General features: G+C 31.6%; 2 protein-coding genes across 2 annotated transcripts; both read right to left on the bottom strand.

The window, feature by feature from the left end:
* Positions 1–255: 255 nt before the first annotated feature.
* Positions 256–11,235, bottom strand: LOC122604792 (1-acyl-sn-glycerol-3-phosphate acyltransferase PLS1-like). The gene is made up of 11 exons (XM_043777658.1): positions 11,086–11,235; positions 8,381–8,497; positions 8,218–8,257; positions 8,050–8,123; positions 4,574–4,633; positions 1,865–1,945; positions 1,544–1,702; positions 1,350–1,475; positions 1,165–1,257; positions 501–584; positions 256–405 (listed from the first exon to the last, which is right to left on the bottom strand). The coding sequence occupies exons 1-11, from the start codon at positions 11,233–11,235 to the stop codon at positions 337–339; spliced, it is 1,053 nt and encodes a 350-aa protein (XP_043633593.1). The 3' UTR covers positions 256–336.
* A 1,861-nt stretch (positions 11,236–13,096) lies between these two features.
* Positions 13,097–14,800, bottom strand: LOC122604791 (1-acyl-sn-glycerol-3-phosphate acyltransferase 2-like). The gene is made up of 8 exons (XM_043777657.1): positions 14,792–14,800; positions 14,682–14,741; positions 14,506–14,583; positions 14,244–14,402; positions 13,975–14,100; positions 13,778–13,870; positions 13,591–13,677; positions 13,097–13,502 (listed from the first exon to the last, which is right to left on the bottom strand). The coding sequence occupies exons 1-8, from the start codon at positions 14,798–14,800 to the stop codon at positions 13,281–13,283; spliced, it is 834 nt and encodes a 277-aa protein (XP_043633592.1). The 3' UTR covers positions 13,097–13,280.
* Positions 14,801–17,018: the final 2,218 nt, after the last annotated feature.

The raw sequence follows: 17,018 nt of genomic DNA, 5'->3' as shown, positions 1-17,018 counted from the left end.
AAATATCAACCATCTTATACGTACTCTGTCGAAAACATTATTACGATCCAAAACTCGTGAAATATAACATTGAGAGTACTTATTTACATAGATGGCATTGGAGGCGTGAAACATAGAACACAGGGAAAAAAGAAGAAGAAGAATGCTTTGAATAGCCAAGTTATTAAAATTTTACAAATGGAAAACAATTAATGATCAACTTGACTCGCTTTTACATACTTAAAAAAAATATCTAATTAAACATCTATCTACTATCTTTAGGTCTTTTGCTCAATTAAAATATTACTTTTTGGATCCGATACTACGTATGTTGATTTATTTTGTGAATAATGGTGCTTAAGAGAAGTACAAATAGTACACCATGATACTAACTTGAAGGATGAGAGACGTCCAGACAACAAATACCTAATATAAACCAGATAGCATGATATTATGTAACTGAAAGTATAAAAAAAATAAAACAAATGGACCAAGTAAACAAAAAAATGGCATTAGCTTACATGGATAAGTTTTTTATTGCGAATTGTACGAGATATTTCACAATTGTTTGCCCCATTTTCATCGTATTGGTCTAAGAATGCATCCTACAAATTCAAGATATATCATAACTTGTAAGCAAATATTTACGATACCAATTTTATTAGTTCATATATACACAGGATTTATGCAGCTACAAGATTATGTCAATGCAACTTTTAAATTTATGTTTCAAAAGAACAATTGATATGTTTCAAATAATGTATTAAACTTATGGCTACAAGTATGTGTGTTTAACTTTTCTCATATTTTGATTCTTAACAACTAGCATTGTATCCGCGCGATGCAGTGACGGTTTGATGGTGATGGCGACTGACGGTGGTAACGACAGCCGTGGTGGTGGTTTGTGGTTGTAACTGTATAAGTAATTGATGTAAATGTAATTGATGTAAAGGGTAGTGGAGATAATTTAGAGGTTAAGGGATTGATGGTGTAAACTAATTTATTAAGGGTACAATGGTAATTTTGTATCTAACATTTTTATGAGAGAGAATACGATAATTATAGTATAATAAAGGGATTGATGGTGTATACTAATTTATTAAGAGTACAATGGCAATTTTGTATCTAACATTTTTTATGAGAGAGAATACGATAATTATAGTATAATATAGTATAGATGTATACCTTGTCAGAAAACCTTTGTCTGCACCATAAGGCCACATTTTCATCTGATTTTGGCAAGACTTTCATTAAATATCTTTTAACATGGATATTAATCTGCAAGTTTTGAGATAATAGTACCAATTGATAACAAGGAACGTTGATGAAAATTATACATATATAACTTGTTTGAAAAGATAATGACATACCGTGATCTTTTCACCTTTTAGTACATTTGTTATTGTGAGGGGAGGGGACCCGCGTGGTACAATAAGGGTGAGATCGTATATAGCTTGGAAGTATTCGCGTGAATACTTCACTATTGAAACAAATCCCTATCATATAACAATTAAGTTATAAATCTATATCTATCTACATATACACTTATATAAAATAAAATTACCTTGGTTCGGGGAATCAGTACATTTTTTGGGACATGAAGGCTTTGTGAAGCAGCATACTCCCGAGCTGCTAAAAGTTTTTGTGGTGTCATACGAGTTCCTTCCGGGAAGACGATGAACCACCATGGTCTATATGACCTTTTAACCACTTCAACGGCAGTCTATACTATTTGTAACAAGTGATATATATATATATATACACACGTAAATTCATTAGTACATATTTAACATCGAAAATAAGTAAAAATATAAACCACAAGTATCGTCAATCAATGAACATTTGTTTTGAAATTAAGAAATCGAGAATAACAAAACGTTCTTACTTTGAGGGTAAGTGAATCCTTTTTCCAATCTCTCTGCAAAAATATAACACGACTTGAAATCCACGAAAGCCATCCATAAATCTGTGGTTGAAAACAATGCCTCATTCACATGTTCCGGATCGATAAATTTAAGAGTTAATTACTGAAATGGTACCTCACATTTGCGTCATATTACTGGTTTCATACCTTTCCTTTCGAAATTACGCTGATCATACCCAACGTATGCAAATCTCCACTCGGACCATACTGGAGGCTAACGCCGTCAGCTGGCCGTTAAAACCTCCCCCACGTGACTTGCACGTGAGGGGTAAATATGTAATATCGCGTTTCCTAATTACTGAAATGGTACCTAACGTTTGCACGATATTGCTGGTTTCATACCTATATGTTTCTTAATTACTTACATGGTACCTAATGTTTAGTTATTAATTTATTTTTTATAATTTGTTTTATTTTTCTTTTATAAAAATTCTCCAAAACCTGTTACAATTTAATGAAAATAGTTAGAATACACTTATAATCCACTAAAAAATAATACCAAATAGCTATTTCATAACAAAATATAAGTTTTAAAGTTCACGAATAACCAAAAATAGCAATAAAGTATCATAAAACAATTTTAAAAAAATTTGAGAGGAATTTTTTTTTTCGAAAAAATTCCGGAAATACTGCAATGGTAATACCAGAAATACAAGTCATTATTTACTGCGACACGAAGCTTAAAGCAATTTTTTAAATACCCGTAAATACCGGCTGATATTTCTGGTATTCCTGGATATTTCTGGTATTACCGTTGCGGTATTTACGAAATTTTTAAAAAAGAATATTTTATTTTATTTTTTAAAATTATTTTTATGATACTTTATTACTATTTTTGGTTATTCGTTAACTTTAAAACTTATATTTTGTTATGAAATAACTATTTGGTATTATTTTTTAGTGGATTATAGGTGCATTTTGACTATTTTCATTAAATTATAACAAGTTTTGAAGAATTTTTATAAAAAAAAAAATAAAACAATTAAAAAAATATATAAAAAATAATAATAACTAAACATTATGTACCATTTAAGTAATTAAGAAACATATAGGTATGAAACCAGCAATATCATGCAAACGTTAGGTACCATTTCAGTAATTAGGAAACGCGATATTACATATTTACCCCTCACGTGCAAGTCACGTGGGGGGGGGGGGGGGTTAACGGCCAGCTGACGGCGTTAGCCTCCAGTATGGTCCGAGTGGAGATTTGCATACGTTGGGTATGATCAGCATAATTTCGAAAGAAAAGGTATTAAACCAGTAATATGGCACAAACGTGAGGTACCATTTCAGTAATTATATATAGGGGGACAATCAAATAAGAACAGATTTTAAATAAGAACGGTGAGAACACCTTAAAATCATCATTTTAATTCATTAAAAGTCCATAAAAGTGACATAGTGCATAACTAATTATCATTATTTAAGTGTTTAACAACACATTGATTCATCAAAATCGAAAAAATCACGTTTTTTGTTGGATGCATCATTTTGATGATTATGCATCAAATATGGATGTACAAAACAAAAAACATGATTATTTCGATTTTGACGGATGAATGTGTTGTCAAACACTTAAATAAAGATAATTAGTTATGCACTATGTTAGTTTTATGGACTTTTAATGCATCAAAATGATGTTTTAAGGTGTTTTCACCGTTCTTATTTTAAGAGTGTTCTCACCGGAGTGTTATCATATATATATATATATATATATATATATCATCTTAAACTAGTTTATGGCTAGATAATAGAATAATAGATACATAAAATAATGGGAAATGATCTGTACTAGGTACTGTCATGTTAAGAAAAATTACAAATTAGACCTTTGAATTTGATAAATATATATAAGTCCTTTGAATTTTACATAATCCCCCTTAAAATACGTACACATGTTTTATCTAAGATATGTACTGCATGTTTTATCCAAGTTTTTCCCTAAAATTATAGATAATAAACATATAGAAGCGATTGGTAGTATTGATGGCAACTGGTGGTGGTAACAACAATAGGTGATGGTGACGACAAAAAGTAGTGTAGGTTATTTATATAAAAATAATTGATGTAAAAAGGGTAATTTATTTATTTTGAAAATTGAGTAATAAATATTGTAAATTATGTTATTAAAGATATTTTTGGTAAAATATATATATATATATATTGAGAAAAAAAATAAAAAGGAGTTTATTGGTAGATCAAACTGAGTAACCTTTTGCCAAAATGTTATATTTTTAGACTATAGAGATAGTACGCCTTTTTATTTGATTTTCAACCTAATTCAAACAAATATATAAAACTTTTGCTATGTCCATGTACCATATAGTTGTCATTATATACAGAGATGGTTATCTATACCCCCTTCATAATTAAAGAGAATTATGTTTAACAAATTAACTATATTTTTCTTTACTCTTACTTAAACATAAAATCCTTATATATCCTCAGTTCCCTCATTCTTTCTAATCATAACATATTATCATCAACCTTCTAATACCCTCGATCTCCATTAACACCCTTTATCTCTACCGCCGTTACAACGCACGGGCAGTATGCTCGTGCATAATAATGTACAACATCTTAACATATAATGTTAACTATTACTGAAAGATTACAAGATCAAAATAAACATGAAATAAGAAATATCATCATAATTAACTCACGTACGGGATGATATTTAATGGAACTCTTTGAAAGTGACAATGTATTTGAGAACGAACCGAAGAACTGTAACCATCACAACAAAAATATATGCATGTATAAATCATAATCAGAATATACAAAATAAAAAAAAAAATACTATATCATACAATAATATGTACAACTTTAATACAAAATAGATAAGGAGATAAATGAACTTTTATTGAAGTATAAAAACTTATATTGGAACTCATGGTGTTCCTTCTCAATGTAATGTAACTTTTTGATTTCATTTGTCCCTTTTTAGCTTGTTAGTTTTTTTTTTTTTTTAAGAACTAATAAAAAGTAGTCGGTATCTAGCTTGTTAGTTTTAGTTAATAAAATGTTCTGTTGCCGTTCACAATAAATGTTAGCATTAGAACTAATGAATCCAAACAACCAAAAGAACATCCAAGGCAATATAAGACCAATTGTAAAAGGTCAACATCCAAGGCAATCAAGACCAATTGTAAAAGGTCGGTTAAGTTGTTAGGTGATAATAGCCATGTAATCAGCGAACTGTTATTATATAAATACTTCTATATATTATCTATTACTCATTTATAATGATTATTCACCCCCTATTTTAAGAAAGAGTTAGAAAATAGTTAAATGGGAAATTACTAAATTGCCCTTAATAAACAACCTTTAAGGAAATGGTTATTAGATATTACCAAAATTACCCTTAATGAATTAATTTACACTTTAAACTCTTATCTTCTAAAATATCACTATCACCATGAATTGTATCAACTTACACGGTTAGAACACTCGACACCAATTGTCGATGTCATCGATCACCACCCCGTCACCGACACCACTAAACCACCGTCGCCGTCACCGCCGCCGCATTGCGCGCGTACAATGCTAGTACTATCTTATAATAATTATCACTTTCTCTCTCATAAAAGTGTTAGATGGAAAATTACCATTTTACCCTTTATAAATTAATTTACATCATTAATCTTTTATCTTCTAAATTATATCTACTATCACTTTACATCAATTACATTTACACAAATTACTTACAGAGTTGCACCCATCATGAACAATACCACCAGGGCCACCGTCACCACCGCCAATCGTCGTCACCACCAAACTGCCGCCATATCACGCGGGTACAATGCTAGTATCGATAAAGAGGCCTAGTGATAAATTACCGGTTAATGTAATCACCGAGTCATTTGTAGAGCCATGAATTGTCAGGAAGTTAACCGAGGTATGCTTTGCCATCCCATGTGAATTTAAATAAAGGTAGGACTCAAATGGTAGGTGAATAGTTAAGGGGAAAAATAAAAGATGAAAAAAAATAAGAAGATGATGTTGATATGGTTAAAAAAATGTAGGTAAAAAGGATGAACAGTTACGAATGGTTTAAGTATTAATGTTGGATTATAACATATATGAAACACTAGACCGGCTTAAACAAAAACTAGCATTGTACCTGCTTGTTGCAACGGATACAATTGATAGAAAACGTGTACAAAAGAAAGAATGGAAAAAACGATTGGTGGGTGCAATAAAAGTTTGTATGTGAATGACTACAACTTAAGTTTGTATGAATGGTTGCAATATTTATGGAAAAGATATTTTAGATATTCTTCCTATATAACTTTTAAGTGGGGGTTTAGTCATGTGATATAGTTGTAGATGAAGTAGTGGACCGTACATGCTCTACATCATTTGAAGTGTCAATCTGCAACTTAATGGTATGGTAACCTAAACTAATTTTTTTATAAGTTACTGTTTATCCTTATTAGTATTTTTTTTATAAAATAATTTAATTTAAAATAGATCTGTATATAAAACTCTTTTAATTACATCAAACAAATGTAACATAAAATTATATGACGCATATAAAGGCCAATGGTGTAGTCGGCTTGTTTTATTGGCAAAAACCATCAGCAAGCATCGGCTACACTATAACATCTCCATCGGCTTGTATCGGTAAGTTTAATCAGTTAGTTTTGACTATATATATCGGCATGTTTTAGCCGATCCTTGTGAACATTGGGAGCGTGTACTTGTGACCGTTTTTTTTTTCTTGTGCCAATCTTCTTCGACATCGCTGGAAACCTAAAACTTTTTTTTGGGGGTTTTCGATTTTGAGGCTATATCTACGTTTTTCTTGGTTTCTATTGCCGGAATACGTGCCGATAAAACTTGTCGATGCTCCTAACGTTATACATCACCCTTTTCCGGTGAAATTCAAAACCCCTTTTGGAGTTTCCGATCGCTGCCGGCCAAAAACGTTCACTTTCATTAGGCCAAAACATATTTTGGCTTGTGCAAGGGTGTACTTGGCTATTGACTACTTGAAACTCGGTTTTCCGGCAACCCCTTTTTGGGAATTTCCGGTTTAATCGATATACTATTGCTTTGTTGGTTGGTTCGGTTTTCCGGCGAGCCCTTTCTTGGGTTTTCCGGTGAGACTGTTGCTGCTCCTTTTACTGCTGCTACGGTGGCTGTGGTTTTCCGGCGAGCCCTTTCTTGGGTTTTCCGTTAGCTGCTACTGCTGCTGCTGTTCCTTTTACGGTGGTTAGTTTTCCGACGACCTCTTTTTTTGGGTTTCCGGTACTGCTGCTGTATATTTATCTTTTTACATTGTCGTTAATTGTTTGTTTGTGATTAGCTTGGTAGTGTTAGTGGTAGCGTTGCCGGATTTTTCCTTGGTAGTGTTGCCAGATTTTGTTCTATTAAAGCACTAGGTAGCCGGAAAAAGTAGCTTTAGCCGATGATGATATCGTTGAACAGTTTTTTAGGTTGACGGTTAAATGGGCGATGATGATACAAATGTTCTTAAAAATGGGACTCGGACGATCCGAGGCGTATCTTGACGGGGTAAACCCTTCAGGTTAGCAGCTATGGCGTCTCCGACTTCCGAAATTCCCGACCCCCAAATTCTGAGCCCAAATTTCATTTTATAAAAAAAAGTCACTTTTTTAGTTTTCCAACAAGTTTGATTATAATTTCGGTTACCTTTGCTATGTTATCAAATTGGTTAAATGGGCAAATTTTTTATCACTACACCACCACCACCATTTTTGGCAAGTTTTGGCTTGTTTTTTATAACGACACGTGGCGGCTTGTAATTCGTTGATAATTTGCCAATTTAATCAATTTGTCAATATTTTAGCACTACACCCTTGCTCGGCATGACAACAAAATACACATGGGATGACAAAGCATTCACATGGGATGACACAGCATTCACTGGGATGAAAAAGCGAACTAGGGATGTCAGTAGTAATCGGTTAATGTGTAGATGAGCATTTCGTTTGGTTGGTTTCTAAGCCCTTAAAGAATGTTCTATTTATTCACAAAACGTAGTACTCGTAAAACATATTTTAATTATCTTGCCCATGATATTAGAAATCTCTAAGACGTACGTGTCAGGTAAATCAATAATCACTTATACCACATGTCGATCAGTGTTAATGTTTGATATCACACTCCTAACCTACCTGGTTTAACATATATACCATCGCGATGTCTAGAGCGTGACGATGATTTGCTATCAAAATTGCCGATTCTTTACCTAAGACGAGTTTAAACAAATGTGTCAGCTGCATGTACTTCAAACATAACAAATTATGCATAACAAATGAAATGCGCAAAAGCTTTACATATACCTAACAATTCATAAGTTTCAGCGTCAGTTTTGAGTTCAATCTGTATCAAATGTCATGACAATATATGTCATTGTAATATAAGGGTTGCACTTTGTAACTATATATGACACTAAGTCACTAACTTATGGAAAAAAAAGGGGAAAAAGAAAGAAATGGAAATTACCTTAACATTTGGGATAATATGATGCCAGAAAAAGCTAATCCCCACATCCGACAATGTACTTTTAATCCTTTTGTAAACATTTTTTGGCAATATTCGAACGAAGATGATACAAAAAATCTGCAAGTACATAATTAATATATAAAAACACATTATTATATAACAATCTCCAATATTTGTAGTTGTATAATGATTTATACATCATTTATATAATGATCTATATTAAAAGGGAGAAGTGACTATGGGACTGTTATGCATCAAACTTGGGTGAAAAACCCTTATGTACTATTTTTTTAATATTTTGAATAAATATTTGGGTTCTATGCTTTTTTATGGTTTAAAAAAAATATGTGAAGGGTTTTTCACTCAACTTAAATGCTTAACAACCTCATATTCCCTTTCCCATATTAAAAAGTAAAAACACACTATAAATGTTAGGTTTTGATAATGAGTTAAAGTTAGATATTGTATTATTTTTTTTTACTACCTACAATAAAATGAGAAAGAAAGAGTGTGAGAAAATACACAATAATGAACACAAAAGATGATAAGTAGAATTGGAAAGAACAATATCTTTGTAACAACTGAAAAATACATGATAATAAACACGTTATTAAGAGAGAATTTGGAGATGATATACATTAATTTATAGAGCGAAATTGGATTCTAGATCATTAATTGCGTTGCCTAACTTTGTCAAATCTGGCATACACGTACATAATTTTGTTTTGGAGTTATGTGATCGAAAAGAACGAAGAAATGTACTACATATAGAAAAAAAAAATGAGGTAAGTCCATTATCTAATTGCTTAAAAACTCAATTAATCAATAAGATGATTTTAGTTTTAAACTTTTTTTTAAAAAAGACAATAAACATATACACCATTAATTTTCATGAAAAAAAAAAACCACAAGACCCTATCAGGTTTTAAATTAACATTAATTAGTTGTGGATAAAAAACTTACATGCTTTCACACTAATTTGTATCTAAATTTAAACTTTGTTATCCAAAAACTACATAATTATTTATTAGGTTTGCTAAATACAGCCCTTAGGGCTGTGTTTAAGGTGCATAAATTATTTGTACAATTACCATGAAAATCAGAAGTAAACTTTTAATATGAAAAGTACAAGTTGTTTTATGCACGTTAAATACAGCCCTTCTTTAACATTTCCCTTATTTATTCACTTAAGATAAATTACCAAGATGGAAATATTCTATTTTTAAAATTAACGACCTACTTTTGAGTGTGGTACATCTAAAACTAATTATAGATGCGAACATTTTGTTTTGACAATTACTCGTGTGGAAGTTAGTAGAATTATTCAAATTTCTTCACATTTATGAGTATAAAAACTTCTATAAGGGTGAGCAAATTGACAGACTTAAATAGATAATGGTTTTCAATGAAAAAAAGTTATGTGTAGTATATTTTACCATTTAAGATTTATCTAGTCAAAAACAAATTTTGGTAAATCAACCTTCAGTCGATTGAACTTTAAACCAGGTGTAGCTTCAAAATAACCATTTTTCAAAAAAAATCAAAATAAAAATCAAAATAAAAAATCAAAATAACCCAAATTTTTTTATTTTGACGATCTAAAATATTTAAAATGGTAAGGAAGGAAACTTATCTATTTTTGTCTACAGATCTCGCGTTCCACTCATAAATCTAACAAGTTTGTAAAAATTTTTCCCCTGAATTCTATATATAGTTGAGTCATGCATATTGTTTTAGACCCAAAAGTTAATGGATAGTGATTTTCTCACAATACTTTTTAGACATTCACGATGTACGTATTTTACTGTACAGTTTACAACTATATAAAACAATGATTGTTATAGATGAATAATTTGCGAATATCACTTCCCAAAGTTAATACATTAAAATATATATATATATATCAATATCATATAAATTATCTTTATCCCAAAAACATTACAATGCCATTCAAGAAAAAAGAATTTGTTCGATGTATTACAAATATTTATTCCTTTCTTAAAAAAAATATATATATATATAGCCATTTGTGTAAACAATATCTAGTGTAATAATATTTTTATTTTACCCAACTTTAATTTTAAAGAAAAGCTATTTTAAAGAAAATCCATATCTATTATCCATAATGTTTTGCTAATATCAAAATTTGAATCTATAACATTTACCTCAAATACCAATTTATCTTTTATAGTAACAAATTAGAGCAGTGCATGCGCGATGTGATGATGTAATGGTGGCGATGACAGGTTGTGGTGCTACACGGAGGTTGCGGTGGCGGCGGCGGCGTTGATGAGGACGGGTGGTGGTGACGGCAACAGCAAATAGTTTAGTTATTGATATAATATAGTTTTGATTACATATTAAAACTTAAAATCAATATTATTGCTGTTAAAAAAAAAAAAAAATTAACATTTCCCTTCAATGTTTTTGCTAATCGGAACTGAAGCACGAAGAACTATCGAGAATAGCGCCTTTCTTTTAGGCATATAAGTAAAACTGGAATGAGACCGGTTAAGCGACGTCATAGGCATTCTTTCCGGGCGGCAACACCACATTATTATTCCACCCTAAGAAGGAGTCCCGCAAAGAGAAGAGGTTGCTTCGCTTCCTAAGAATCATTCCCCTAAATCACAGGTTTAGGTTCGGCCTCAATGGGAAAATAAAATGGAGCACCTAACAACGCATCTTCACAGACCAAGAACTACGAGATCACCCTTTTCATTCTGGGGTGACGGACCAAAAACCTTCCCCGATTGACAGAACGTTCCGCTACTAACACTTGAAAAAGCTGCTTTCAAGGTCTCGTCGCTTCGGTGAATCACTTGAGCCCTGATACATTTTCGGTGCCAGACCATTGTAGTTCAGTTAAAAAGAAGATTCCAAAAGAAACTCAAAACGGAGACTAAAAAAAAAACATAAAATATATAGAAATATATAATTGCAAAATAGGACGGTTCTTGACCATGTAGATTGTAGATGTAGGGTTTGGCGCTGTTCAAGCACGCAACCACATTGAATTTCATGGGATGACATTATTTAGGCAAACAATAAAATAGATATTGAGCATGCTTTACTTTAATGAATAGCCCACCAAGCCAGGATCACTTTTGTATTATTTGTTCTACGTTTCGTTACTTGTTAATACAAGTTTCATTAATAGAATAACTAAACAAATTATATTTTGAAGTCGATCATCTGTGAAATTTATTCATCATTAAAATATCCATGGTAAGAAATTATTGTTGGGTTATATAACTATTATCAAATCACAAATCACGCAGCGGAATATAAATTCTATGTAGTTAATTAATTAACCAAGAGAGAAAACGTGTACCTTAAATTGGAGAGAATAAAGCAAGAAACTTTATAATAAGGTTTAAGATTAAACCTCTCTACGATTGCACACACAACGTTGGAATGTATATATGCTAGTACTTGATCACGAACCGAACAACCCTTTGTCAATACCCAAATACTCGAACCAAACAAAACCCGAAACCCTTTGTTATTATTGGTTTCGGCCGTAGCCAAGAAAGAAGAGGGAAGGAGAGAATTTTAGGGTTTTAAAAAACTTTATGATTTGTGTATAGAAAAACTTTATGATTAGGTTTACTTGATTACCAAGTTTAGGGTTTTTGAAACCCTTTCCTTCTCCTAGTTCGACCGGCCCCCCTCTAGATTATTTTAGAGGGTTTCCTAATTGTTTCCTAATTACAACTCTCCTTATTTAAGCCCGTTAGTTAATACCGTTAACTATTTAACATTTAACGGACAATCGTTAGTTCTTCGTGATCAAATTAATTAATAAATTACATTTAATATATTAATTAATTATAATTACATTCATGTTGAGGTGTGACCCCGTAGGCTTAAATACTTTTCAGACATACGTTCATCTTACGTGATCATATTCTAACAGTTATTTCCAACAATCCAGTAAATCATACGGAGTATTAATCAACACGCACAACTTACAAAATCACCAGTCTAATAAAATACAAAGCAATGTCACGACTTTTATTGTGCTAGACCTTTAAAAACCAAAAAGTGTTTGATTTTTAATTTAGATTTTTAGGAAGCGTTTGGTTAAAGAAGACTCTCATGTTTTCCATTTTCATTTTTCAAGAAAACATAAAAAACATGAAACACGTTTAAATTGTATCTTTCTAGAAAAGTTTGCCATGGAAATAGAACACTGTTTTTCACTTTTCTATGGAAACTAGAAAACAATTTTTTTTTATTGTTTTTCATTTTCTAAATTTTGAAAATCTCACAGTGTTTTCCATTTTTTGATTTTGAACGCGTTTTTAAGATTTTTATTTGTTTTCTAAAGATGGAATACTCCATTCATTTTCTATAAAATTAAAAGTGAAAAATTAAAAAACATTTTCTACAACTATACGCACTTTTATTTTTTGTTCGGTTAGGAGCATGAAAGAAATTGAGTGTCACTAAATAATCTCCACACTTTAAAATAGGTATAAGTTCAAATATGTTTACGCTTATACATGTTTACATTTTGTTTTTATCTTCATACCTTGATGAATGTGAAGATTATTATGATTCATTAAATTTCTTTCACACTTATATTGATAGATTTTCTTCCGTGAATAAGCTGTTTTTTCAAACAAAAAAAAAATAATAATAATAAATAATAATAAATTTAAGTGTGACAAAACAAAGAATATTTTTGCTATATAAAGGTTATTGATTGATCACAGTTTTTATCTTCGCCAAAATGCTAATAAATACTCTCAACTTGGTTACTATCCTAAACTATTATAGGTATGGTATGATACCTAGACTTGGTTAACACTCGGTGTCTCTGTTCACCAAAAATGAAGAAATTTCTTCCTTGGTATATTTGGATGCCAAAAGCTTCCTTCTAAGATGGATCTGATCATGGAATGAGTTTCTCATTCAATGTGCCTTCTTTATTAGGTATTGACGATTGTGGCGGGTTAGACTGTTCGGATTGAGAAGACAGAATGAGGATCTGCATCAAGAGCATAACAAGAACCAAGAGCCCTGCACAAGATCCTATTGTTCCAAAAGACAATGGACACCATTCGAAGAATTTAGCCATCCCGAATATGAGAAGACATGACCAAATAATAACAACCTGTTTAGATAATAAAATCAAAATGATAAGTGAGTGAAAAAAATGATCAGTACAAAGTGTGATTCAAAATTTGTTGCAAATTTCATACACATAAGGATTTCTTTGGTCTACCAATGCCATGACATTCACTCCCCTTGAATAAGTTATCTATTTGATGTAGGTCTAATAAAGCATCCTGAAAATATGACATAGTTTGATTATAAAATCGACGCATAAAACTTATAAATTTTGATTATTATGGTATTATTGTTGTCAAGAGTGTCTCTTCATGACACCTTTTCGACAAATATGTCTCTACACCATTGTTTGATGTCACCATCGGTTTCTGGAAGTTCGCAGATCAAGTATCTCTTGATGTGCACGTGTACCTACAAGAAACATGTTCATGGCCCGTTCATAGCACAGAACGCATATATTTTGTCTAACTTTAATTGTGGAAATTATGTTCTAAGATGGACGAAAGCTAGTTCACCGTGGAAGAATTTCCTCTAAACATTCTCAAAATTGTTGGCAATGGTTGATCTTTAGGAATAGCCACTGTACAGTTGTAGATAGCTGGAACAAATGAGCGCAAATGATTGATTGCAGCAACAAAACCCTGAAAGATACAAAACATGAGTTAATTATGTTCGGATAATTTGGATGCTAATTACATACGGAAAGCTTTTTGAGAACCACAAATGCTAATTACTTTTTTAGTATCATCACATAAATGTATAAGAAAAATAAGAAATGTTCAACCTTTGTTCGAGGAATCAAAACATGTTTGGGAACAGGTAACTTGCTTTCAATAGCAAACTCCTGGGCAGCAAGGAGCTTTGCGTGTGTAAAGCGAGTCCCTTCTACAAAAACTGCTAACCACAAAGGCATTGGAAAATCTCTTAGGTTTTCAAAACCTGCCTGCAGTTAATATATACCCAAAAAGATAAGAAAAAAGTAACCAAAAACAATGCCATGAACATTGGTATTTTGATTCCAATTTTAAAAAATTTGCAAAATTCACCTTCAAGGTATTCTTATCTTCGGACCAATTTCTTTCCAAAAAGATATATTCAGAAAACCACATTGACCAGCCAATAACCTGCATAAGCAATTAAGCATGATTTTCTTTCTGTGACCAAGTGCTATATTCCATCGATGATCGAGACCATGAGTAATTTTTAACTGGACTTAACGTACCGGGAGAAACTTCAATGATTTTTTAATCAAAGAAGTAGTGCTACCAAGGCAACCTGAACGCTGTCAACAAAAAAACAGAACAGTTCAACAAACATGGTGTCATGTGTTACAGAAACCATATACTTGATAAATTAGAACATTTATATTTTCCTCTTGATCAAAGCTTGACTTAAAATATATTTCAATATAAACAATTACCTGAGCCAAGACCCATCCAATGAGCCAGTCAATGTCACTTTTATGGTTGCAGATAACCAGTGCATGTTCTTTACCTAAAGATAATGAAAATAACTGGATATGCAAAATCGGCTCACGAATTTGATCCCATAACTACTATAACTATTGATATAATACCATAAAGTGGATAAAAAGAGCTCTCACCCATTAATTCAAGTGTTTCAGCATCTATATATAAATCTACCTGAAAAAGGTGAATTTTGTCACCTCCATGAGATGCACTGAAAATAATAGTATAAAACGTGTTGTAATGTTATATAACATGAGCTCCATTAAGAGTACATATGAGTGCATCCATTTTAGGTATGAGATAATAGATGAACTTAAATGCATCTTGTACAATCAGATATAATCAATCTAGAACCAGGTTTTCATCATATATCATTATGAGTAAAGCATGTAATTAAGAGAACAACAGGAGGAAATATTTACTAAAAATGTATACAATAATAACAATGAAGTTCAAACACCTTAATGTGTGCCCACCAGTCGAAAAGCCATATCAACTCCAGCCACAAGAGTTCTGCAAGATGAGCATTGATCTTTCTGTGCAACGTTTTTGAACAAGGACGAACAAGGACAAATACAAACCCCTGAAAAATTCCAGCACAATATAGTTATCAGCATTGAAGTTTGTTTCCAATAATAAGCATTTTATAAACATGAATTATATATATTGGTAATTTTAGTCTCATCAGTTTTTGGTAATTGACATTTACTTGAGACAGAAGGAATTCCAAATGTAATTATATAACAGGTGAGGAGATGCATGAAGTGTAAACTTAAATGAGCTGATATGAATCCTGATCCGATAAGTTGACAGCAGGCCCACCCGGGGTGAAGAGGCAGTGCCCTCTGGTTGAGAGTTAAGTTGCGACACCTTTTCCCTATAACCAATTTCTAGCCAACTTTTGGTTATCTCATAAAAACGTAATGGAATAATGATCTTTTTGCTTTATGCCTTTTGTTTTTAGTCTTACAAAAGCTTAAGTGATACCGAGTACTTTGAATCACTTAGTTTAGGATTTCATGCAACCTGAGTCATAACATTGACAAAACACTACAATATGAAGATTTTCATACACATTTTAGAGTATCGATTCTAATTAGCTATTGATCATCACCAAAATGTCATAAAACACTAAACACATAGCTAACCTAAGGTTATAAAAAAAAAACTATATATGCTATATCGATCATATATAATACAACGATATACCTAAGCAAATAAGAAAAAAATAAAATATTAATAATGTATGTACGTCCATGAAATATATATGTACAATGTATATGTATATGTATGCATATACCTGAAAAAAATTGATAATGAGACCAGAAAGAAAAAAGAGAAGGCCAATTGGTAAAACCACTATCGCTGCAATGGCCATTAAATGCTTTTAACATAGAAATAACCCTACAATTTTTTGAAAAAAAAGTTTTAAAGATTTGAAATAAAGTTGAAATTTATATGGAAGAAGATAATTAATTAATGGAATTAAAGGAAGTTTGAATGTTAAGAGAAAGAATAAAGAATGAAAATGGATGATTAACCGACTTTCTTGTTATGTCAAGCAGTAAATTTAAATTTGTTTTAATAAATTTAATTTCTACATATATATAAGTTTTTTTTTTTCATAACAAACAATTTTGGTAGTTTTACTTTCTACTTTTTATTGTGTTATGCATATTTGTCTCGAAGAATTTCTAACTTTCTTTTTTATTTTGTTACAAAATAATTTGAAAGACAAAAAAGAAAACATATTGCAACTTTCACATTCATAATCAAACACATTACAGTCAGAGTTCTAAGGCAGGGTTCATTCACTTATGTGTGACTTACGAGGATAGATGGAGTCATGGAGATAGCAGTATCTGGACGAATTAAGGAGGCAAAATATCACCCCAGAAATACTTATAAATGGGATCTGCAGCCACATTCCACAGCACTTGATGAGCAATGGGTAATCATGTATTTACATTGGGCCGTTATGTTATAGTAGATACGACAAAGCATGCTGCAGAAAGATGGGGATAGATAGTAAAAAGGAGACGGGAAGAACTGGCACCTGGCTGAAGGACAATAGCATTTTACAAGTCATG

Source organism: Erigeron canadensis, chromosome 6 (genome assembly GCF_010389155.1).
Source record: "Erigeron canadensis isolate Cc75 chromosome 6, C_canadensis_v1, whole genome shotgun sequence".
NCBI lineage: Eukaryota > Viridiplantae > Streptophyta > Magnoliopsida > Asterales > Asteraceae > Erigeron > Erigeron canadensis.
This window is presented reverse-complemented; position numbering and strand designations above follow the sequence as displayed.